Source organism: Saccostrea echinata, unplaced genomic scaffold, assembly GCF_033153115.1.
Source record: "Saccostrea echinata isolate AGI-Se365-2 ecotype Australia unplaced genomic scaffold, CSIRO_AGI_Sech_v1 ptg000010l, whole genome shotgun sequence".
In the NCBI taxonomy this organism is placed as follows: Eukaryota; Metazoa; Mollusca; class Bivalvia; order Ostreida; family Ostreidae; genus Saccostrea; species Saccostrea echinata.
The window spans coordinates 13360051-13386905 of NW_026889759.1; the positions used below are offsets into that span (position 1 = coordinate 13360051).

The 26855-nt window shown below is 33.8% G+C and overlaps 1 protein-coding gene across 1 annotated transcript; it reads right to left on the minus strand.

Annotated features, from left to right (window-relative positions):
- Positions 1-2801: 2801 nt before the first annotated feature.
- LOC133184441 (4-aminobutyrate aminotransferase, mitochondrial-like) lies at positions 2802-14789 on the minus strand. Its single transcript, XM_061319524.1, has 13 exons — positions 14638-14789; positions 11120-11271; positions 9820-9937; positions 7381-7430; positions 6922-7002; positions 6743-6835; positions 6385-6511; positions 5586-5734; positions 5171-5308; positions 4251-4418; positions 3968-4114; positions 3732-3843; positions 2802-3484 (listed from the first exon to the last, which is right to left on the minus strand). The coding sequence occupies exons 1-13, from the start codon at positions 14687-14689 to the stop codon at positions 3360-3362; spliced, it is 1512 nt and encodes a 503-aa protein (XP_061175508.1). The 5' UTR covers positions 14690-14789; the 3' UTR covers positions 2802-3359.
- Between the last annotated feature and the right edge of the window lie 12066 nt (positions 14790-26855).

Sequence of the window (26855 nt, forward strand, 5' to 3'; positions counted from 1 at the left end):
CAAAGTTTTGGACAAAGTCTACAATCTTAGGAACAGAAATCAAAGATTACCAGGTACTCAGCTCTGAACTTCCAGGCCAATCTTAATATGGTCAAGGTAGACAGGGTTTTTTTTTTATTGCTGTACATTTTGGGACTGAGTAGCATGAAGAAATTATCACATAAGGGAGGCTTTTGTGACATGGAGCATGTGGAGCTATCTTTGATACATGTACCAAATGACCATCTAGGTCCATGGCCGTTGTTATTGTCCCCTGCCTTAACATAGAGTTAAACTATTGTGATGAAAAAGAGGGAGGTTCAGACCTTAAAAGAGGTAGCATTGTGCGCATTGCTTTACGCATCAATTTAAAGGTGTATATATGGCCTAAAATGACCACAGCAATAATTAAACTCAAATATCAACTGCAATAATTTGACATAAATTATACAAATATAAATATTTCTCATGCTCATCATTTTGGCTTTCATTGGCTGCTTAGTCTTTTTGAAATCTGTGTAAACATTGGTTAAAAAAGCATTTGTATGCTCCCAGTTCAAACCACACAATATCTTTACGAGATTTTATGATGAGTGGCTTCAAATATGGCTACCCAAGCGAACCAAAAATGGATTTTGTAGAAAAGCGATAGATTTACGAATAAAAGCGGTAGGCGGAAGATGGAGTAAAAATCGGTAAACTTCTGCCTAAAGTAGTAGAGTTAACATGTATGCCTTTAGCAAATGCGAAGGGACATTCAATCTCATTTATCTTTTTGTCACATAAACTTTACCTTGGTTACCATAACTTCTGAATGAGAGAAGATAGGGCTTTTACATTTCACTTGCATTACCTGTGACAAGACCTTTTAGAATCTGTTTGAATTTTTTACCTCTAGATCTTGATGTTAGACCTATTTTTTTTCAAATATTTATGCCCCGCCATGAATCTGGCCGGGGCATATCGTGTTTGTCATGTCCATCTTCTGTCCTTTCATCACACTTTAACTCAGTTTCAAAGAAACTACATGTATTAAATATATTTTTATCAAACTTCATATGCTGATACATATTGATGAGAGCTATTCAACTGCATCAATATTTTTTTTTACCTTGACCTTCCCTCTAACCTTAAGCTTACTTTTTAGTAAGTGAAACCGGAGGTGACTATAGGTTTCCTCTGCATCTGTCTGTCTAGTTGTCTGTCTGTCCCACTTGGTTTTCCGCACTTTTTCCTAAATGCTTGCAGATATTGAGCTGATTTTTGGTATGTGAGTGTATCTTGATGAGTTACAGATCAAGTTTGCATTTTGTTCCGCTTCATTGATTTTTGAAGGAATTACGACCTTTTCAATTTTTAAGGGTTTTCCACAATTTTTTTCTAAACATTTGCAGATATTGAGCTGATTTTTAGTAGGTGACTACCTTGATTAGTTATAGATCAAATTCACATTTCGTTCCACTTCAATGATTTTTGACGGAATTATGGCATTTTCAACTTTTAACTGGAACCTGATTACACTTGCCGGTAGGGGACTAGTATTGCTAATGCAATACTCTTAGAATGCTTGTCTTGATCAGTGATTAGCTCATTTTAAATAAACTATTCAAGATATTTTTATAAAACCATATATGCTGATACAAACTGTTGAGAACTACTCAACCTCATAAGCATTTTTTTACCTTGACCTTCCCTTTGACCTTGACTACGCTTTTCTTAAATTTGTGTTTAACTCAAATATAAAGAAACTATTCAAGATATTTTTTTTTCAAACTTCATATGCTCATACATATTGATGAGAGCTATTCAACTGCATCAACATTTTTGATCTTGACCGTTCCTTTGACCTTGACCTAACTGTTCTCAAATTTGTGTTAGCTCACTTTGAAGGAAACTATTCCTGTGAATATTTTTTTATGTAAGCTTATGCACAGATGAATTATTTGTGAGAATTCTTCAACCTTGTCCAATTTATTTTTACCTTGACCTTCCAAATGACCTTTGAATTTACTGGTAATATATTGTGTATAGAACTCAATGCAGTCGTAAAACTTTATTCAGTCATACAAATCTTCATGTCTCATTACTAATGAACTCTGGGTGGGGCAGTCCTGTCCTATGGACATATTTCTAGTTTGACTTAATAAATTTTGAAAGAAGATAGGGCTTACATATTTCATACCTGTGACAAGCCCTTTACAGAAGGTACTCATGATTTTTGTCCCAATGACATTTTGACCTACATGTATACTTTTGAAAAGTTGAAGTTTTGCACAAAAGGAGACGAGGCTTTCACATTTTTAAGACGTTCATTACCAGTGATAAGAGCTTTCTGATTGTACTTTGAATTTTGACCTTATGACCTAGATTTTAAAGTTTACTAAAAACTTAAATCTTGGCAGCAACTTTTTCAGAAATAATTTTTTTTTTTTAGCATTATTGACAGACAAGACAGATAACATGTTATAGATCATATTGCACCCCCGACCAACAAGACCCAAAAGCAGGGGATTAAATTCTTTGAACTTGCTCGTTTCCTGAAATGGAAATTGTTTTTGGTCAGTGTTCACTTGTTTTGCCAATGGAAGGATAATCTGGCATATCCAGGTCCTTGTTATGACTGCTGAAGCCAATATACCAGTCAAAAACCACAGTTATTATATGGTGTGAGAGAAAATCTTTTGTTTTGGAGAACAAAGTTTTGTTCATATGTCTTGCATAAGGCACACTTACACATCAAGTAGAGTCTTCTTTTCTATTAATGGTAATGTTCACTGCATTGTTACATCAGTACATTCAAAATGTAAATTAATAAAACAAAAGATCGTAGATTTTTTTAATAAAAACTGTTTATGCATACTGTACATTACTAGTCCATAAAACGGACGCAAATTATAAACAGACATGTAAATTAAAAATGTCCACATCTAATTATAAAGGTCTATCTGTATAATAATTTTTTTTTTCTTGAAAAAGAGATCTAAGTGTTTCCTCAAAACAATATCATTCATTCATCAGCAATTCATTTGTAAGTTTAATACTTTCAGCAAAAGTCCACGTCTTTTTTAAACACTCATATTTAATGAATGTTATCTGAGTATCTAAAATTAGCCTCACACACACATACGAAAAATGAATTACATTTCCACATGATCACAATCACACAACAACAAAACATTTTGCATAAGGTAATAGATCTAAATGCTACAAGATTGCGTTGAATGGTAAAGGTTTGTTCAACAAATGTAAGTTTACAATTACAAAAAAAAACAACAAAAAACTGGCACTAACCAGACCCCGAATCAGAGTATATCAAAAAGTACTGTACACTGTTAACATAATGAGACATTAGTTGTCAACATTATAATATGGCAGATTTTTCACTGGCTGCTCTCCTGAAGAGTTTTCTCGAATGCATCAAAAAATATGTCAGCATGATGCTTTTGGAAAATCAGTGTTGGACGGAATCGCATGGATCTGTCTCCACAGGCACCAGCATGAACACCTACAACACATCAACAAAAGTAGGGCTATCATCAAACACAGATTTCTTATTTTTCAAAATGGCATGCCGCTCTATACTGTGAAGAAAATGGCTTGCCACTCAATACTATGAAGAAACCAGACAATTTTCTTAAGAAAAACTTTTTTTTCTGCAGCATACAAGACAGGTATTTTTATTCAGTAATCACCTATAGATGCATTATCTTATGATTATAGTATCACTTGTTACCAAAGTTAAACAAATTTACCTCTGTTTCTTAGTTTCATAATAACGCCGTCTCGGAATGCTGCATCAGGGAAGTCTACAGAGCAAAATGTGCCCAGACCTCTCACATTAGAAACGCAGTGAGGGAATTTTTTCTGAAAAGAAATGATGGCTTAATTAAATGATTTCTGTAAAGAAAAGATAATTTAATGAAATGGTTATGTAATAATTTTAATACTGAGACTTTTATAAAGATGTCAAGTTATCTCCCTTATTTACCTCCATTTCATGAAGTCCATTCTGAAGATACTGTCCAGTCTCCTTGACGTTGTCCAGCAGATTATACTTCTTAATTGTGTTAATTACAGCCTCCAACAGCAGAACCTTGGAGGAGTCACCAACCCACGTGTTAAAGATGCGGAAAGCCTGAAACAACAAACTCAAATATATAGCTTAATCTGTGAATATATATGGCTTTTCCAAAGAATGCTATGTTAACTTTCCCAATTTTTTTTTAATTTTAAATGATTTTAAATTACATTGAAAATACCACAAAACCCACCTCTTTTGGTCTGAGATCTTCTTTGTAGTAGAAGCCTCCAGTCAACATTTTCTTGCTGAAGGCCACAATATCTGGGGCCTCAGGAAGGTCAAAGTGTTCATGTGCCCAGAATTTCCCGGTGGACCCACAGCCTGTCTGGACCTCATCCATCAATAATACTACTTCATTCTAAAAAACAGCGGATTTATTCAATTGTGTTCTGGGAGGAAGACATCTATATTCAGGGCTAAATTAACCCATTTTGATACAAGGTCCTGTACCCTTTCAATTGGGAAGTTTAAATTGAAATAGTTGCAAAATTTGGAAATATTGGTGTCTTATATTGTTTTACTACTGAGGCATATTCCCTATCCACACCTTTATGAATCATTAAAATCTCAAATTAAAATTTCAAATTCAAGTTGTTTTTTTTTTTTTAAAATGAATTGAAAAATCTAATCTATGGTACTTGCCATTCGAGAATTTTGACCTTAATTTTTTGGAAAAAAAAAGAGAGTCATTTTTCAATTGGGACAGGGCCCTTTTACCCAACCTGGATGCAAGGGTTATTAAGCCCTTGTATCATTTGTAGTAGTTAAAGGTATTTTATACCCCACCTCCCATATGAGTAAAATGGCCATTTTTTGCTACGGGAAACACTAAATAGGTGTCAGATTGAAATGTAAAACGGCACTATGTAATAAAGATTTTGAACTGAAAATCTCATTAAATTTTATTCAGTAGTATGAGGAGTTGTGGATAAGAGATGGCTACCCCAAAGTGATCTGGATGTACAGATGGAAGGACAGAAACCCCCATCTTTATACTCTCTGCTTTCAATTGGGGGGGGGGGGGGGGGGGTGTTAAAACAAAAACAAAAAGACGACGATTTCTTTTAAAAAAAAGACATTTTCTTCAATTCATCTTAAACTGTCTAGTACCTCTTTGCAAATCTTTTGAAGCTCCTGAAAAAATCTGGGTGAAGCAAAGTTGTCTCCCCCTTCTGCCTGAATTGGTTCAATACAACAGCCTACAACAGGGCGTCCCCTCTTGTTGTACTCCTCAATTCTCTCCCGTACCTAATATAGCAATAAATAGGGTCAAAATCTATAGAAAAAGCTTTAATTTTATCACCATTATACATTCATTATTTATGCTCTGCAGAAAAAAGATAGATATGAAATATAATGAACACCACCAACATCAGTGCATCTTTGACATCACTTCAGAAATAGACTCAGACCTGGTCTCTAAGGTACATTGTATAATATGCCAGGCCTGTTGTCAGCTTAATGTTCAAAGACTTTTATATTGCCTCGGTAAGAAATATTGTGTATTTAATTGCAATCAATCTACCTCATCTAGAGAGCGATTCTCTATCTCCATATTTTCTCTTTCATTCTCATGCAGAGGGTACTTCAGTTTCGGAAAGGTTGCCATCGGCCAGTCTGGAGTAGGGAAGTCCAGCTTGTGGATCCATTTGGAGTGGGTTATTCCAAGAGCACCTGTTATGAATTAGATGAAAAGTTTATTCACTTAGTGTATCCTTTTAGTTCTAGAATTTGTGTGATTTCTGAAGTACATTATTGTGTCATCAACTGATTTTTCAATACTCAATTGAACAAAGAAAGGAGTATACAACATGATCTACATATTTCTTTTACAAAAACGGCCAACACCCTTCACTACACAGACAGATGGTAAAACTCGGGAGGGAAAAGGAAATGGGGGTGAACTGTCACAGCATGCAGGTCAATCCTCGTGACATGGAGAAAGGCCAAAAAATTCTGTAGATGACCATGTCCACTACTTAGGTACTGTCAAATCCTACGCTCCACAAGAAAGTAAATACTTAGTAAGGTGTCAGAAACATACTGTAAACCAACTGTTATTGCGACAACTTTTATACAAGTTTTGTCTATTAATTTTCACAACCAAGGAAAAGTTTAACATTAATATACAATAATGATGTTGCCACGAGAAATATTCCCGAGTAAAAGGTGGGAAAACTCGCAGATATTTCTCTTAAGCCAATAAAAGTTGGTTTATAGTCACCATTTAAGTAGATACTCGAATTCAATCACTATACCGAAGTATAATACGTTTGTAGGGAACCAAATTTCCATGACAGGTTAAATAATAATTGTATACTAACCCATTGTTCTTCCATGAAAAGCCCCTGAGAAGGAGAGAACAGTAAGGTCTGGACACCCCGGTTCCTTGTTGTACAGACAGGAAGTTAGTTCTTCCTGTGTGGGAGGCAACCCTCCCCTCTTTTTTCTCTATCAAACATAACAGAATTATATGTATAATGTAAAGGTAGTCAACAATCTTCTTATATGCTGATAAAATAATTTATTAGCTTTGAAAATTGTATTGTTACAGAGAAAATTCTAATAAAAATCCTACACATTAGAAAAATACTCAGAATTTCTTCGCCCTTGATTGTTTGATATTGAATCTCTTCACCAAAACCTAACATAAAAAAAAATCCATTTCCATGTTCAACTTACTTGGTGTGTAATAAACATTGCTTTTTGTCCATGTTCAATTGAGCAGGCTCCACAGGCCATGGTCTGCACCTGATGCATTCCCGGTGGTGCCACCTTCAAGGGGAGATAATTATGTATTAACTCATTTATGCCTCTTTGCAATAACTTTATGGACTAAGTACCATTGAAGAAAAACTCACAGATAGCAGAGCATTTTTGAGGTGCCGAACCCAGTCCTTGGGTGGGAAAACAGCCAGTGCTGGTCTGTTTATAAAGGTACTCTAAATGGAAAAGAAAAGGTAATAATTATTTACTTCCAGCAGAAATTACCTCACAATTCACAAAAGAATTTAAACAAATTTGTTTTGATGCATGTTCTTCCCAACACCTTTATCTTTTATCATGCAAGCACATTCCCTCAACTAATATCTACAGCGTTACTTGATTCAAATAAAGATTTGTTAAAAAGAACCATGCATAGCATTTCCTCTGAAATGCATATCTTACTTCCTGGTTTGCGACATCTGAATGTAAGAAACCTATGAAAACCATTTAAATTAAATTTGAAAAAAAAAATCAAGACAATTCAAACTAACAAGGGCTATATATCACTAAAAAATATAATAAATTGATTAAAACTTGATGTGAAGCTATCTTACCAAATTCTCTGGTTGACTCATGACCTGCAGCAGGTTGGGGTGATTGTATCCTGCAATAATGTAAGAAAAGCCTAAAATAGACTACCTAGTAAATCTTAATTACATTTTTCAGGAGAAATTTATTGCTTGTACAAAATGAAGACACCTAAATTAGATTTTTTTTTTTGCATTTTTTCGTTTCATTTTCTTAGAAACAACAATCCTATCGGCCATTATGCAAAGTAGTCATCTCTCTCTCTGTCTCTCTCTCTCTCTCTCTCACAAGCCCTTCACTTGGGCAAATTTGAATATGCACTACATATGCTCACTCAAGTGACATGCAGACACCTAAATTAGATGTTTTTTGCAATGTTTTTTTTTTTTCCTTCCATTTCATTTTCTTAGAAACAAGAATCCTATGGGCCATTATGCAAAGTAGTCATCTGACATCTCTCTCTCTCTCTCTCTCTCTCTCTCTCTCTCTCTCTCACAGACCCTTCACTTGGGCAAATTTGAATGTGCACTACATATGCTCACTTAAGTCTCAATCTCATGAGATCTAAAACTGAACAGAGAGGTTGCATTGATGGACCAGTGGAACATATTTAATTGGCTTTTTTTAACATCTTTATAGCTATACCATGTTTACTGTGGAATCATCATTGTTCGTGGGGGATTAATGTTCATGGATTTCGTGGGTTACCCTTACCCATGAATTTACATCCCCACGAACGTTTATTTAGTAAACATATTGATTCATTGAATCTACCGTATAAACGAGTGATCCACTAAATTACGTCCCCACGAACAAGTAAAATTTTGCTTGCCCACGGACATTGACCCCAATGAATTAAAATGATTCCACAGTACTTAACAAATCTGAGCTAAACAAAGTTCTGAAACAAAATTTCAAGTGCCATCTCAGTTTTAAGTCAATTATGAAACATTTTTAATTATGTCAATTATGGATTATGGATAATTTTTTAAAAATTGTCAATCCACAATGAAATCCTTTTGATTTTTAAGGTTATGCAGAAATCACACTGCATATTTTTTACCATCTTTGCAAACATTAAGATCTCAAAAAACTTAATTTGCAAGAAATTTTTACCAGTTGTTTACTATATATATATATATATATATATATATATATATATACACTGTATATATTAGGGATGTCAATTTTGTCAATAATTCATATTCGAATATTCAATGAAAGTATTCGAATATATTCGAATATTCGATAAAAAAAATAAAATCTGTTTTATTTCAAATATGCATCATCCTACTCTCATGAAAGGTTTAGCGTAGGTATACTTATATTGGAAGTAAAATTGTATGAAGACATTTGTAGGTGTACAATAAGAAATTCCATTTGATATTTGTCAATGTTTGAAATAAATAATTGATTTAAATGTAGAAAAGTATTATTTTAACAAATGAAACGTGTATTTAAAGTAGCTCCAATTGAGGAACCAGTTGTCTTTCAAAAGGCAAGATAGTCGTACCGGTATACTGTTCAGATTTCAATACGTGTAATAAATTAAAATTATCTGCCTGATAAGAAATATGATTATAACCTTTGATACCATGTAAACAAATATTTCCATAGACAATTTTCCTAGGTAATTAACTAATTTCCCGATAATAAATATAAAATTCAGGATTATGTACAACCCGAGACAATCAATCTGAAATTAAGCCCTTTACATTATTAATTACCGATTAATTATATCGGACATTCATTCAATGATCCATCAATTTTATGTATGTTAAGTATACTCTTCATGCCTTTTTGACATTCTTAGATTTCATTTGTTGTCCTCGATTCTAGATCCGATCGTATCCAACTAATAAAAACTATGAAAGTACGTTTTGTATTATACATAAAGCATACATGTAACTGTACAATTCTTTAACACCTTACTCAAAACAAAATACATGTAATTAAGTAGATTTATAAGATAGGAAAGTGATGAAAGAAATCAGGCGATTGAAATTGATCGCTAGTAAATTAAACAGGGATAATTCCAGCACTGTTCCAATCAAAATTTATTAATCACAGTACTTCTTTTTATGAAATCTGAAAAACACCGAATATTCGAATCTTAAATTCATATTCAAATATCAACTCATCGAATGAATATTCGAATGTACGAATATTCGTTGCCATCCCTAGTACATATATATATATATAACAAAAATATAATTCAAATAAAGCAATGGGAAAATTGTAAAAATAGGACAATTCAAATTAAAATTAACAGCGTTTTGGAATCTTTTCACAAAAACCTGTTATAGGGTACATGAACATGTACTTATTGATGTTTGAACATGCATTAACTTGAACTTGCATTGCATGCTAGCTTTAAATTTGGATAAGGGAGGTTATCTTTGTATTAAAGCCTTAACCCACCAGTTTGGGTCAGAGGTTATCTTTGTACTGAAACCTTAACCTACCAATTGGAATGGATGCAATCTGTGTAAAGAGATCCAGCAAAACATTGCCGTCCACGTCTGTGATGTAGTTTCCTTGGCTTTTAGCATAATCCACAAAGAACTGGACTGATCCAGCATTCTGAAATCAATATAGAACTATATAACTGCTCCGTACAAGATCTGTATCGAACTTTTGTAAATCAATATAGTTCTTGGCTATATGTTAGTCTTAAAAACTGTTGGAAATGTCAGCATTATAATTGAACAATTATTTTTTTCCCCTGGCATAAAGAAATTTATCTCAACTTCCATAATGATTCAAAGATTTTGTTGATAATATGAATTAAGATGAAATTAAGGATTTTTGTCAGGAAATATGTATATCCTAAGATGTCAAAAATGTAAAATCAAGGGTGAAAGAGTCTTATCCTACAATGTGCACTATGACACGGTCAATGTGCACTATGACAAGGCCAATGTGCATTATGACACAGCCAGTGTGCGCTATGAAACAGCAATTTTGTCTCCGAACATGTAGGAATGTACTTACCAGTCAAACAACTCTTGCATGAAACTTACAATGATTCCTTAAAAACAATATGCACTTGTAAGCCTCCAAGCATGTAAAATTTATGTAAAAATATGGAATTGAGATTCAAAAAATAAGGAAGTCTTTTGAGACCCTAACAGCAAAACTGAAAATCCACAGACAATTATTAAGAAATATAGCAAGTATATAAAGCTCTCTGAAAGCTTGGTTGAATACTCATCACTAAAATCTCCAATAACTGCAGGCATAATACTAAAATCCACAAAATGTTCTTATTTATGTCAGATTCTTGCATCTATATCACAAGTATTGCAGAAATACAACAGTGCTCAGTTACCCTTCTCTTAGATTAATCACTGTTTCTGGTATTTCTGCTATCTTAGGATGAGTTCATTCCCTATTGTTGTATTTTTTTTTGGTTGCTATTTATCACCCATAATCTTAAAAGTCAATGCTGTTGACATCAATTGTACATTCAATGACTGAAACAATTAACCAAGATACCTTTCTTGTATGCTCCTGTATCTGGATATACACAGCTCTGTGTCAGAGGCGTTTTTTGTTGTTTATTTTTTTTTTAGCACAATATTGTTCAGTGTAAAAGAAGTTTTAAGCAACAAAAACAATATCTGCAACTTATTTTTTAGCATATCAATTTGAAAGATAACATTTCCCATTAGATATTCTTCCAAATAATGATTGCATGGATGGAAATACTGTACTGATCTTTCTACATTCCATCTTTTACTCGATACATGAAATCTTCCATACCTGAATTTGGTCAAGTTCTTGAGTCAATTTCTGAGACTCGGGGCCAGGGATGCTGGTCCGTAGAATCGGACCAGTGGGTTCCTCACAACCAGCAGTCACATACTGGGGGGCATTAACTGCGGTATGTTGGGAGACATAACACAATCTTGAGGCTGAAATTAGAGAAATGATTCTTAGAAAAAAGAGAAACTATCAAGCAATTGATTCATCACATGCTTTATTTGACAGATTATTTCTGGCAATTTTATGCAACATTTAACTACCATTTAACCTTTGCTGTAATTTACATCAGATGTCAGGTGTCATACTGCTCCATGCTTATTTTAAATGAGCATGTAAAATTAAAATTTCATTGTCATGAATTTTAACCTCACTGTATTCTCTATTTTTGTCACTGACAAGTATATAATTTTTTCAAGCTATCACACTATTCTCTGTCACAAGTATATTAAGCATACATTAATTTACATGGTGCTTAAACAATTTCACTCGTCAGAATCTTTTTCAATTCTAGCCATTTATGCTTTAATATGTGGTAATTTATCCTGATTTTCTCAGATAATATATTAATTTTAAAGTTAAATATGTCTTCAGATATATACTGACAATACCAACAGGTCATTAAGAAACAACTATATAAAGTCATTAAGAAACAACTATATAAAACTACCTGTACTAATATATTATTCAGTTTCCTTGAATCATCGTTGGAACCCAAAGGTTTTGTCTCTGTTACACTACGTTAAGTGTAAAAACTTTAAAAACTTACAAATTAAAGATTTGTCTAATAATTAAACAACACTTTATTCAACAGTAAATCATAAGATCAAAACAATAATTGGCTAAATTGTGAGCAATATCGCCACTTTAGAAACATCGATCAAACAAAAGGACTCCTTCAGGAATATGCAACCAGAATTTTAAAGCAACAAAACAGAATTTTAAAGTAATTATTACAATAGTTTTAAATGCATGATTAATTAATTTTCAAAGAAGGAGGTGAATAATTCATATAAATCTGAAAGTCCTTCAATACATGCATTCTTTAAACCTTCTTTGAACACGGTGAAAAACTTTTTTTTAAAGAATGAACTGTATTTCATTCACCAGTTTGTACACAACTGACCTTGACGTTAGCATTGATATGGTGAACAACCCCTTCTGCCCTTATTTCTAGATTAATGAGTCATTGCCCTCTTTGTGTCTGTTCACTTACATGTCATTCAACTCAAACTGCACATAAACAATTAAACCTTGAAACTGGGACTGAACTATTGGAAAATCAAGATCTGTTCTTACACATATTAATCATATAGCACTTAATGAATTTAACCCTTAAAAAGATTACAAAATTTTGATTTTTTGAAGACAACACTTTTCTTTCTTAATTAGTGTTCCAAATTTGTAATTTGTAGTTATAAAGGAAAGGAGGAAATGTGACAAGACCAGGATTTTAATCTGTATTATTTGAAAATTAGAGAAGTGAGTCTGACGTTACAGAATGAATTGTCACTGATGTGGGTCAGGCAGAGGGTAAATCATCCATTTAAAGTTCAGGAAGACTGTAACTGGTCTAAATCCTGGTATGGTCTGTCATATTTTCTACCCTTCCTGTTATTCAGTCATAAGCAAATGACTGACTGTTCATTTATTTTAATCTATACCTAAATCTAACATACGTACATTTTTTTTATACATTTTAAATTTTACAATTGTAGCAAATCTGTTGCATTACAAGGAAGGAAGGAAGACAAGTGAAAATAATTTCATGAATGCACACAGTCTGCAGGGGTTATCTCTGAGGTTTGAAGACATTTCAGGAAGGAGGAATATGACAGTTACGTAGATGGCGTCAGTTCATGATGTTTTGAATCCTGGTGTGGTGTAACATTTTCTCATGACCCTAGCTTCCTTTACACAGATGTAAGCAGATATCAGTGATTGTTTTGGATGACCTTAAATCTCTACCTATAATAGAATATTTCAAATTTTGCAAAAATTTTACTCTCTCCTGCCCATTTCTTCTACATTGAAGATTACACATTTTGCTCAACTTACAAACTCAACACAATGCTTAGTGTAAAATTTCGGAATACTGTGCTGTTTGCACAATTGTGACCCCTTACTTCATTATCTATCAAAAGTTAATTACTACATGTACTTTGGTACATCATTTGAGAAAGTATCACCATTATATAAACTACAATTTTAACAATATGATCAATTTTAAGTGCAGTTGAATTTTGCTATCTAAAACCAGTATCTCATATACCATGGATATGTTGAAGTGAGTTGGCAGCCCCAGATACTTAAGTAACTTTTTAGTTTTTACCCTCATTCCAATAGTTCGATCCAATCATCAGATATTAATGAAAGTTTAATCTTGATCAGGTCAAGTGAAATAGGTTTGACTGTACATTGTGCTCATACAAAATATGTAATACAATTTTAACAATATGATTAATCTTTATAACATTGTGATACAAAATATGTAAAATTTCCACTATCGTCCAAAATTATATCAAAGAAATATTGAAGATGTACAATAGTACCGCATAAGATAAAAAAAAAACAGAAATAATAATAATAAAAAAAACAACATCAAACTATTGTACAAAGATGGCTTGAGCACATTGTTCCAAGGGACATACCTGACCACAGTCAATCAGACTATAGCGAATTTGTACTCTAAGTATTCTACAAATCATTCATATGTTAACTGGTAATTAATACATAAAAAATGTACAAGAACTTAATTATGCACATTACAAGAATCCAATTACATATCAAAAAGGAACGACTTTACTTTACCGGTCCCCAGAAAAACGCGCTAAAATATAGTGTCGCCGTAGGCGACTTCAATATATATGAGATCGCGTGAGCGATCGAAAAAAATAAAAAATATGAGATTGTGCAAAACCAACCCTAATCAGTTGAGTGACGTAAATCTTACGTCATAGTGCAATGAGCGCGCGGATCTTGCGGATCTGGGGACCGGTAAAGTAAAGTCTACCCATCAAAAAATATATGAAAAAAGAATATGTATTCTAAAGTTCCGTGACCATCATCTACAAAATCTACGACGATAATTAAATCTGATATAATTTAATTCTGATTGTAACGCTGTATTTGATTGGATAAAAAATTTACTTTATATCGTATAAAATGGGTTGCCTACGTCACAATGACTTGCGTCAGAAACGTATTGATCCGCCTGACGTTACATTCAAATTTTGTACAAATTGAAGTCATTTTTTAAGGACAATTATCTTTTTTCTTACACCAAATGAATGAAAATTAAATTATAAGGAATGAATTTAATAGCTACCCAATTTATACGGTATAAACTGGGTTGGAACAGTTTACGCTTTTTTATAAACCGCTTCACTGGGTTGGAACAGTTTACGCTTTATAAAGCGTAAACTGCCCCAACCCAGTTTTAATATACCGTATAAAAATTCATTCCTTAAATATTACTACAACTAATGTGTTGATGGACACATATAATATTGACTTACTTTTTTTGATAAGATTTCCCAAACGAACACCCGAGCGAGAAAAAATAGCCATTAAATAACAGGCTTGCTTTGTTGTTGTGATCGTCTTCGAAGCTTGGAAACGAATGGTGAATAATATTCAGGCCTTGTTTACAAAAACTACACCATAAACTGGATCAATCTGGTGCTCGGTGGACACACCTCCGGTTTCCTTTCAAATCGCTACTGACTAGTTTCAAATCCTTTCATCAAATACACACCGTATCAAAGGTTCAAAATCAAATAATTTTACCTACGTATTAATTAAAATCTTTTTCAAGTTCCAAATATTACAAAAATTAAATTAAAAAATGCGTGATTAAATAAATGAAGTTTGATTTACCGCCGTCCTAATACAATGGGATACCATTTCTGTTCTTTATTGTCCAGTGCGCAGACGCAGAGAAAGTAGGTTATGTTTGTAAACACGTCTCACGTGGCACAATATGATAAACATTACTGTATGTTAATGCGTACATTCCCTGATAAGGGATTTGAAAACACGAGATTAATAAGAAAACCTTAGCAAATGGACATTCTGTGTTTGCAAAATCTCGGATTCATTTTAAAATACATTCACAGTCGAGAGAGCTAGCTAGGCCACTCATTACTGGATTCATCCGGTTTACTATTGAATTTTTAAAAATAACTGGCACACTTTACTTTACCCTTTGTGTCAATTTTTTCATAAGGGCGGATTCTACCCAGCATTCAAAAAAAGCTCCAAAATTTGATTAATCATAGCTAATTAAGCAAAATTAAAAGTTTTTAAAAAGACTGACCTTCCATTACAAAAAATTCTGTAGTTATAGTTTACTATAGATTTCATTAGGGCTGGGACGATACAACTTTTTCTATATCGATACGTATCCCGATATTTGAGCCACGATACGATATGTATCACGATATGTTTAATTGGTTATAACTTCTTTTTTTATATTGAAATGAACAAGACATTTCTTCGCAAATAAGAATAAATTATTCAAAGAAATTGTATATCTGTTGTAAAACTTAATTATTTTGCACAAGTGATCTTAATTATTGTGTATTTCATATTTATATTTAAATTAAGCATATTTATTTTATATATTAAACCCAAAATGTTAAGTAAACAAAGAAAAACATGAGTCAGATTTTTTTGGGCGATATGTCGATATTTTTTCATACGTATCGATATGCGTATCATCCTCACATTGAATCGATATTATCGATATCTCGATATATCGTCCCAGCCCTAGATTTCATCGTGTCATAGTGATAACTTTGACACTATGATTTACTATAGTGATAACTATGATTTACAGTAATGCATGGTTATCAATCTCAATTACTTTTTATCGTTCTATATAAGATGATAACTCTATATACATCATAAGTGTAAAACAGGGCCATTAGTAATTAATGATAAATATATTTATGTTCCCCAAACGAAGTTTGGGAACATATTGTTTTTACTCTGTTTCTTATTATTATTTAGGTCTTTCCACCTTTCTGTGGAAAGACCTATTGAAATGCTTATGTTTATTATTATTATTATTATTTTTCCGTTACCGCCTTTTGAACCGAAAGACTTTTCGAAGAACTTTATAGTTCATGATACTCGACATCAAAAGTTATTTCGAAAAACTACCCAACGAGTATGACCTACGACCCCTTTCGGAGTTCTTGCCCTTTGAACGAAAAACCTTGTTATCGCTACTCCTTCGAAACCGTAAACCCCAGAGGTACGAAACCGTTACCAATGTTTTCGACTACTTGAGAGGACTTTTCAATCTTTCATTGCGAAATGATTTGTGGAGCCCTTTATTAAGTTATCGCCCCTGAGAGTTTTCGATGTTTACGGATAATGAAATATTTTTCAAAACGACAAGTCGTAAAGACATGGGACCAACTGCATTAAATTCTTTGACATTTGACCTTGAAATTTATATAGAGGTCAAAGGTCAAGGTCATTCAAAATATGAGAAAATTAGCTTTTTAAATATCTCTTTTGTCTTTCGACATATACTGAATACCTTTGCATCTATAATATGTCCTTCTAAAACTATTTTAAGGATTTCATTCTTGTCCCCCAAGCTTGACCCATTCAAAAGTTGTCACCCCTTTCGCAATAAAACCTTGTTATCGCTACTCCTCCGAAACCGTAAACCGTAGAGATTCCAAACCTTCATCAGCGTCTTCGACTCATTTAGTACACTCTTCAATCTATGTAGTGCGAAAGGATACTTCGGCCCCTTGTATGAGTTAATGTCCCTGAAAGTTTTCGCTGTTTACATTTAATGAGCTTTTTTTCAAAGGGTCTATCCTAGAGACATGGGACCAACTGCATGGGCATGTTTGACCTTTGACCTTGAAATGTAGGTCAAGGTCAAAGGTCAAGGTCATTTAAAACCATAAGAAATTCCTTATATGTATGTAAAAATGTAACAATCAACTAAATGACCTTGACCTTGAACTTCGACCTTGACCTTTGACCTTGAACTTTGATGACCTTGGCCTTTGACCAAAAGGTCAGAATCAGTAATTAAATTACTCCTCTTCTCAAAAAAAAAAAAAAAAAAAAAAAAAAAAAAAAAAAAAAAAAATCAAACCAATAGCAACGTAGAATATTTCTCAAAAACTCGTACAACACCTTGGATCGACATAAAATTTCGGGGGAACTGCAGAACAGACCGGAAAGAAAGTTTCCTGAAAGTTTTACGCTGAATCTCTGAAGTATATAGAAATTATGAATGTTAACGGCAAACACTACATCTTTTCTCGTATCTGAAATGTAGGTGCCGATGAACATAAAAATGAATTGAAGCTTTTATCGGTTATTTCTTCAGTTGTTATGAATAGCAGTCGATTCTCTTGACATGATATGATATTTTAATACCAAGCATTCTTGATTTATTTAGTATGTGGAATTTATTTCAATTTTATTTAGAATTAATATTAATCGAATGAATGTCGAAAACAGCGATTTTTCAGAGCAAATAAATTTTCACGCTCTCATTGACACCTTTTTCTATCTAAAATGCATATCTGAGATTTTAATTTATGCTACTTACATTTAATTCAGTCCACACAGAGATGCTTATTTCAATCTTACCTAGTATTTCAGGATATTCAGTCATATCCGAACCCGATCCGATATTTTCATATATTTGTAAACAAAGTCACGGCACTGCAGTACTAATGCATCATAGGCTCTAAATGATTAACTCAATGCATTCAAATTATACACCAACTCAAATAATTTTTTTAAACCGAAAATCTGCATTCCTATTATACACCAATCGTGTTTCTCAAAACTATCTAATACTGATTACTACATTCCATAACAAACAAATCGCCACGTGCTTTTAGATTCCTATTTATTCCTAAACAATATATTTACTACCTCCATCTTCATCGGAATGCGTGGCCTAATGGTTAGCGCACCTGCCTTTCAATCCAAGGGTTTTGGGTTCGATCCCTGCTGGAGGAGCAATTTTTTTTTTTTTTTTTTTTTTTTTTTTGCATTTTTCTTCTTTTTTTCAACCCAAATGACACGGAAACACTTAAAAAGGTGGAAAGGCCTCTAATTGTTCTCTGAACAATTAGTCTCCTAGTTATTATTATTCTTCTTCTTTTTCTTCCCGGACTTTTGAAACCGTAAGACTTATCGAAAAACTTTATAGTTCATGATACTGGACATTAAAAGTTATTTCGAAAAACGACCCCCCGTGTTTGACCCATGACCTCTTACGAAGTTATTGCCCCTTTCGGAAGAATAGCCTGTTATCGCTACTCCTTCGAAACCATAAACCGTAGAGATACAGAACCTTCACCAATGTTTTCGACTACTCGAGAGGACTTTTCAATCTTTTCATTGCGAAACGATTTGTCGAGCCCTTTAGTAAATTACTGCCCCTGAGAGTTTTTGATGTTTACGAATAATGACAAAATTCTCTAAACGATAAGTCGTAAAGACATGGGACCAACTGCAATAGATTTTGTGACCTCTGACCTCGAAATTTTTGTGAAGGTCAAAGGTCAAGGTCATTCAAAATATGAGAAAATTAGCTTTTTTAATATCTCTTTTGTCTTTCAACATATACTGAATATCTTTGCATCTGTAATATGTCCTTCTAAAACTATTTCAAAGATTTCATTCTTGTCCCCCGAGCTTGACCCATTCAAAAGTTGTCACCCCTTGTGCAACAAAACCTTGTTATCGCTACTCCTCCGAAACCGTAAACCGTAGAGATTCCAAACCTTCATCAGTGTCTTCGACTCATTTAGTACTCTCTTCATTCTATCATTGCGAAAGCATTCTTTGGTCCCTTGTATGAGTTACTGCCCCTGAAAGTTTACGCTGCTTACATTTAATGAACTTTTTTTTAAAACGGTGTATCCTAGAGACATGGGATCAACTGCATGGGCATGTTCGACCTTTGACCTTGAAATATAGGTCAAGGTCAAAGGTCAAGGTCATTTAAAAACATAAGAAATCCTTTATATATGTGTAAAATATAGCAATTCACCAAATGACCTTGAACTTTGACCTTGACCTTTGACCTTGGGTCAAATAGAAAAGCTAGGACATGCATCCAGCTCCAGTATCTGGTAAAAAGACAGAAAGTAAAGATTTCTTGGGGGGGGGGGGTTTGTTGTTTTTTGTTTTTTTTTTTTGAATGACCTTGACCTTTGACCTTGACCCAAGGTCACAATCAGGCTTAAGGAATTGGAAGTAGTTACAATTCTTAGTTTAAAAGAGGCATAAAATAAATAATTAACCTACCCCCCCCTCTTCTTAAAAAAAAAAAAAAATCACATCAACAACAACGTAGAATATTTCTGTCAAATTCAAACCAGACCTCGGATCGACACCATATTTGGTACAATTGTAGTATAGACCTCAGAGGAAGTTTCTGGAGAGTTTTACGGTGAGTCCTCTAAGTTTATAGAAGTCTTGAAGTTTCACGGCAAAAACTACAAGTTCTGTTGTGTTTGTAATTAAAGTGCAGGTGAACGAAGGAATGATCTAAACCTTTTATCGGCTATTTCTTCAGATGTCGTTAGCAGCATTCGATTCTCCTGATATGATACGACATTTTAATACCAAGCATTCTCTCTTTCTTTTACATTTGGAATTTATTTGATTTTTATTTAGAATTAATCAGTTTCCAGAAATAGCGATTTTCGGTAGATTAAAAACAATTCTCGCTTTCATTGTCGTGTTTCCCTTCTAAAAATGCATGTTGGGAGTTTAATTTGGGCTACACATATTTTATTAAACCCAAAGAAATGCTTATTTAAATGTTTCATATTTATTTCAGGATATTCAGTCAGAAATGTTAAAATCCGAACCCGATCTTTTAAGCTTACAACAAAGCTATTTACAAAAAAAAATCAGCATGCTCACAATATCGATGAATCGGGCTACAGTCCATTAATACATTTTCATTAGGGAACAGTGTTAATGTTTTCTTACGCAGTCCGTCCCTTATTATTTAATATACTGCTTGCAAATTCAGGAACTATTTCCTTTTACGGAACTTCTTTCTTCCCCTACCGATTCTAAAAATACGCTTGCATTTCTTAGTGTTAAATCCAGACCCTAAAAAGGGCATGGTAATCCAATAATCAAAAGGGCACTTTACGCCGCAACAAGTTTTCATGAGGGCACTTTTTTAACGTCTTTGAAATTATAAATATTTTCTTTATCATGTTTATGTACTTAAATTATTATTTAATACTGAAATCTTTAGTTATACAAGTATCTAAAAGAAAAATTTATAAATCTGTCAGCTTAATTCATTTAATACACACTGAGAGGGCAATTATTGCCAAAATTGAAATTCAAATTTTTTAATCAAGAAATTAGTATGGTTATCAAGGTTATGCTTAAAAAGTAATAGGTGTGAATCTTTTTGTCACTTGCTCAAGAATTATTTTAGTCTGGGGTATGATTTTTTTTTCCCTTCCTTTAATATTGTTATTTGTGTATGAGGTAAATAACAGAACAAAATTGCAAAGGGGGTGGGGGGGGGGGCTACTTGTATAATAAATGTAGAGGGCATTCTCTTTATTTTGAAAATAATCTATCAACAAAATCAAGTGAAAACTGATTATACCAAAAAATTAAACTTGAAATAATATATAAATTGGTTAAAACTTTTTTCTGGCTTAGAAACATTGAGCCTCTGGGTGTCAACTCAAAAAGTAGAACACGTACAGAATCATTGAACATGTTGAAAGAAACTAACTTCATACTTCGTTGTTTCCTAGCCCATTTCACACATAATATTCAGGTTTTTTTTGGTACTGTACATTGTAAGTTGACTTAATTCATCAGCAGTTTATTTTTCACATTTCTTCATCAACTCTGTTTTTTCTACTTTCAATTTAAAAAGAAACGATCCTGATTTAAAATGTGTAACATTTTAATTTACAAATTAATCTATCTTTGACATTGGGCTAATTCTTGCATAATCAATGCAATCAAATGATATTTTCTCGTGTTATCTCTTATACCCTAACAGCCTGAGGCATGTTACCTGGCAAGGTGGCTGTGTGCGTTCAAGCGAGAAGTGATTTCCTGTCCTGAATTCACACCTTTGCGTGCATTAAATAAACAAAGGGGCTACTCAGCATGCACTGAATAAACAAAGCCGCTAGTCCATCTTGCCTCTGCTAGGCACATTTATATATTTTTGCAAGGAAAAAAGGGCATGGCGCTGGAAAAAAGGGCATGGCGCCGAGAGAAAAGGGCATGGCGCGGCGCCATGCTAGTTTGCTTTAGATTTAACACTAATTTCTTCTATAGTCTTAAACAATTAACTTACATATGTTATCGGAATGCGTGGCCGAATTGTTAGCGCACCTGCCTTTCAACCCAAGGGTTTTGAGTTCGAGCCTAGCTGGAGGAGCATTTTTTTTTTTTTTTTTTTTTTTTTTTTTTTTTTTTTTTGCATTATTTGCATTATTTGCATTTCTCTCCTTTTCTTCAACCCAAATGACACGGAAACACTTAGAAAGGTGGAAAGGCCTCTAATTGTTCTCTGAACAATTAGTCTCCTAGTGCTTTATTAGGTCTTTCCACCTTTCTGTGGAAAGACCTCTTGAAATGCTTATGTTTATTATTATTATTATTATTCTTCTTTTTCTTCCCGGACTTTTGAAACCGTAAGACTTATCGAAAAACTTTATAGTTCATGATACTGGACATTAAAAGTTATTTCGAAAAACGACCCCCCGTGTTTGACCCATGACCTCTTACGAAGTTATTGCCCCTTTCGGAAGAATAGCCTGTTATCGCTACTCCTTCGAAACCATAAACCGTAGAGATACAGAACCTTCACCAATGTTTTCGACTACTCGAGAGGACTTTTCAATCTTTTCATTGCGAAACGATTTGTCGAGCCCTTTAGTAAATTACTGCCCCTGAGAGTTTTTGATGTTTACGAATAATGACAAAATTCTCTAAACGATAAGTCGTAAAGACATGGGACCAACTGCAATAGATTTTGTGACCTCTGACCTCGAAATTTTTGTGAAGGTCAAAGGTCAAGGTCATTCAAAATATGAGAAAATTAGCTTTTTTAATATCTCTTTTGTCTTTCAACATATACTGAATATCTTTGCATCTGTAATATGTCCTTCTAAAACTATTTCAAAGATTTCATTCTTGTCCCCCGAGCTTGACCCATTCAAAAGTTGTCACCCCTTGTGCAACAAAACCTTGTTATCGCTACTCCTCCGAAACCGTAAACCGTAGAGATTCCAAACCTTCATCAGTGTCTTCGACTCATTTAGTACTCTCTTCATTCTATCATTGCGAAAGCATTCTTTGGTCCCTTGTATGAGTTACTGCCCCTGAAAGTTTACGCTGCTTACATTTAATGAACTTTTTTTTAAAACGGTGTATCCTAGAGACATGGGATCAACTGCATGGGCATGTTCGACCTTTGACCTTGAAATATAGGTCAAGGTCAAAGGTCAAGGTCATTTAAAAACATAAGAAATCCTTTATATATGTGTAAAATATAGCAATTCACCAAATGACCTTGAACTTTGACCTTGACCTTTGACCTTGGGTCAAATAGAAAAGCTAGGACATGCATCCAGCTCCAGTATCTGGTAAAAAGACAGAAAGTAAAGATTTCTTGGGGGGGGGGGGGGGTTGTTGTTTTTTGTTTTTTTTTTTTGAATGACCTTGACCTTTGACCTTGACCCAAGGTCACAATCAGGCTTAAGGAATTGGAAGTAGTTACAATTCTTAGTTTAAAAGAGGCATAAAATAAATAATTAACCTACCCCCCCCCCCTCTTCTTAAAAAAAAAAAAAATCACATCAACAACAACGTAGAATATTTCTGTCAAATTCAAACCAGACCTCGGATCGACACCATATTTGGTACAATTGTAGTATAGACCTCAGAGGAAGTTTCTGGAGAGTTTTACGGTGAGTCCTCTAAGTTTATAGAAGTCTTGAAGTTTCACGGCAAAAACTACAAGTTCTGTTGTGTTTGTAATTAAAGTGCAGGTGAACGAAGGAATGATCTAAACCTTTTATCGGCTATTTCTTCAGATGTCGTTAGCAGCATTCGATTCTCCTGATATGATACGACATTTTAATACCAAGCATTCTCTCTTTCTTTTACATTTGGAATTTATTTGATTTTTATTTAGAATTAATCAGTTTCCAGAAATAGCGATTTTCGGTAGATTAAAAACAATTCTCGCTTTCATTGTCGTGTTTCCCTTCTAAAAATGCATGTTGGGAGTTTAATTTGGGCTACACATATTTTATTAAACCCAAAGAAATGCTTATTTAAATGTTTCATATTTATTTCAGGATATTCAGTCAGAAATGTTAAAATCCGAACCCGATCTTTTAAGCTTACAACAAAGCTATTTACAAAAAAAAATCAGCATGCTCACAATATCGATGAATCGGGCTACAGTCCATTAATACATTTTCATTAGGGAACAGTGTTAATGTTTTCTTACGCAGTCCGTCCCTTATTATTTAATATACTGCTTGCAAATTCAGGAACTATTTCCTTTTACGGAACTTCTTTCTTCCCCTACCGATTCTAAAAATACGCTTGCATTTCTTAGTGTTAAATCCAGACCCTAAAAAGGGCATGGTAATCCAATAATCAAAAGGGCACTTTACGCCGCAACAAGTTTTCATGAGGGCACTTTTTTAACGTCTTTGAAATTATAAATATTTTCTTTATCATGTTTATGTACTTAAATTATTATTTAATACTGAAATCTTTAGTTATACAAGTATCTAAAAGAAAAATTTATAAATCTGTCAGCTTAATTCATTTAATACACACTGAGAGGGCAATTATTGCCAAAATTGAAATTCAAATTTTTTAATCAAGAAATTAGTATGGTTATCAAGGTTATGCTTAAAAAGTAATAGGTGTGAATCTTTTTGTCACTTGCTCAAGAATTATTTTAGTCTGGGGTATGATTTTTTTTTCCCTTCCTTTAATATTGTTATTTGTGTATGAGGTAAATAACAGAACAAAATTGCAAAGGGGGTGGGGGGGGGGGCTACTTGTATAATAAATGTAGAGGGCATTCTCTTTATTTTGAAAATAATCTATCAACAAAATCAAGTGAAAACTGATTATACCAAAAAATTAAACTTGAAATAATATATAAATTGGTTAAAACTTTTTTCTGGCTTAGAAACATTGAGCCTCTGGGTGTCAACTCAAAAAGTAGAACACGTACAGAATCATTGAACATGTTGAAAGAAACTAACTTCATACTTCGTTGTTTCCTAGCCCATTTCACACATAATATTCAGGTTTTTTTTGGTACTGTACATTGTAAGTTGACTTAATTCATCAGCAGTTTATTTTTCACATTTCTTCATCAACTCTGTTTTTTCTACTTTCAATTTAAAAAGAAACGATCCTGATTTAAAATGTGTAACATTTTAATTTACAAATTAATCTATCTTTGACATTGGGCTAATTCTTGCATAATCAATGCAATCAAATGATATTTTCTCGTGTTATCTCTTATACCCTAACAGCCTGAGGCATGTTACCTGGCAAGGTGGCTGTGTGCGTTCAAGCGAGAAGTGATTTCCTGTCCTGAATTCACACCTTTGCGTGCATTAAATAAACAAAGGGGCTACTCAGCATGCACTGAATAAACAAAGCCGCTAGTCCATCTTGCCTCTGCTAGGCACATTTATATATTTTTGCAAGGAAAAAAGGGCATGGCGCTGGAAAAAAGGGCATGGCGCCGAGAGAAAAGGGCATGGCGCGGCGCCATGCTAGTTTGCTTTAGATTTAACACTAATTTCTTCTATAGTCTTAAACAATTAACTTACATATGTTATCGGAATGCGTGGCCGAATTGTTAGCGCACCTGCCTTTCAACCCAAGGGTTTTGAGTTCGAGCCTAGCTGGAGGAGCATTTTTTTTTTTTTTTTTTTTTTTTTTTTTTTTTTTTTTGCATTATTTGCATTATTTGCATTTCTCTCCTTTTCTTCAACCCAAATGACACGGAAACACTTAGAAAGGTGGAAAGGCCTCTAATTGTTCTCTGAACAATTAGTCTCCTAGTGCTTTATTAGGTCTTTCCACCTTTCTGTGGAAAGACCTCTTGAAATGCTTATGTTTATTATTATTATTATTATTCTTCTTTTTCTTCCCGGACTTTTGAAACCGTAAGACTTATCGAAAAACTTTATAGTTCATGATACTGGACATTAAAAGTTATTTCGAAAAACGACCCCCCGTGTTTGACCCATGACCTCTTACGAAGTTATTGCCCCTTTCGGAAGAATAGCCTGTTATCGCTACTCCTTCGAAACCATAAACCGTAGAGATACAGAACCTTCACCAATGTTTTCGACTACTCGAGAGGACTTTTCAATCTTTTCATTGCGAAACGATTTGTCGAGCCCTTTAGTAAATTACTGCCCCTGAGAGTTTTTGATGTTTACGAATAATGACAAAATTCTCTAAACGATAAGTCGTAAAGACATGGGACCAACTGCAATAGATTTTGTGACCTCTGACCTCGAAATTTTTGTGAAGGTCAAAGGTCAAGGTCATTCAAAATATGAGAAAATTAGCTTTTTTAATATCTCTTTTGTCTTTCAACATATACTGAATATCTTTGCATCTGTAATATGTCCTTCTAAAACTATTTCAAAGATTTCATTCTTGTCCCCCGAGCTTGACCCATTCAAAAGTTGTCACCCCTTGTGCAACAAAACCTTGTTATCGCTACTCCTCCGAAACCGTAAACCGTAGAGATTCCAAACCTTCATCAGTGTCTTCGACTCATTTAGTACTCTCTTCATTCTATCATTGCGAAAGCATTCTTTGGTCCCTTGTATGAGTTACTGCCCCTGAAAGTTTACGCTGCTTACATTTAATGAACTTTTTTTTAAAACGGTGTATCCTAGAGACATGGGATCAACTGCATGGGCATGTTCGACCTTTGACCTTGAAATATAGGTCAAGGTCAAAGGTCAAGGTCATTTAAAAACATAAGAAATCCTTTATATATGTGTAAAATATAGCAATTCACCAAATGACCTTGAACTTTGACCTTGACCTTTGACCTTGGGTCAAATAGAAAAGCTAGGACATGCATCCAGCTCCAGTATCTGGTAAAAAGACAGAAAGTAAAGATTTCTTGGGGGGGGGGTTTGTTGTTTTTTGTTTTTTTTTTTTGAATGACCTTGACCTTTGACCTTGACCCAAGGTCACAATCAGGCTTAAGGAATTGGAAGTAGTTACAATTCTTAGTTTAAAAGAGGCATAAAATAAATAATTAACCTACCCCCCCCCCCTCTTCTTAAAAAAAAAAAAAAATCACATCAACAACAACGTAGAATATTTCTGTCAAATTCAAACCAGACCTCGGATCGACACCATATTTGGTACAATTGTAGTATAGACCTCAGAGGAAGTTTCTGGAGAGTTTTACGGTGAGTCCTCTAAGTTTATAGAAGTCTTGAAGTTTCACGGCAAAAACTACAAGTTCTGTTGTGTTTGAAATTTAAGTGCAGGTGAACGAAGAAATGATCTAAACCTTTTATCGGCTATTTCTTCAGATATCGTTAGTAGCATTCGATTCTCCTGATATGATACGACATTTTAATACCAAGCATTCTCTCTTTCTTTTACATTTGGAATTTATTTGATTTTTATTTAGAATTAATCAGTTTCCAGAAATAGC

Bases quoted from the DNA above. Each gene is read 5' to 3' on its own strand.
- LOC133184441 (XM_061319524.1), bottom strand. From the start codon at position 14,689: ATGGCTATTTTTTCTCGCTCGGGTGTTCGTTTGGGAAATCTTATCAAA. The intron at 7,431-9,819 runs GTAGGTTAAGGT...ACATTATTGCAG, and splicing joins GATTGCATCCATTCCAATTG to GATACAATCACCCCAACCTG. The intron at 5,309-5,585 runs GTAGATTGATTG...TTGCTATATTAG, and splicing joins AGAATCGCTCTCTAGATGAG to GTACGGGAGAGAATTGAGGA.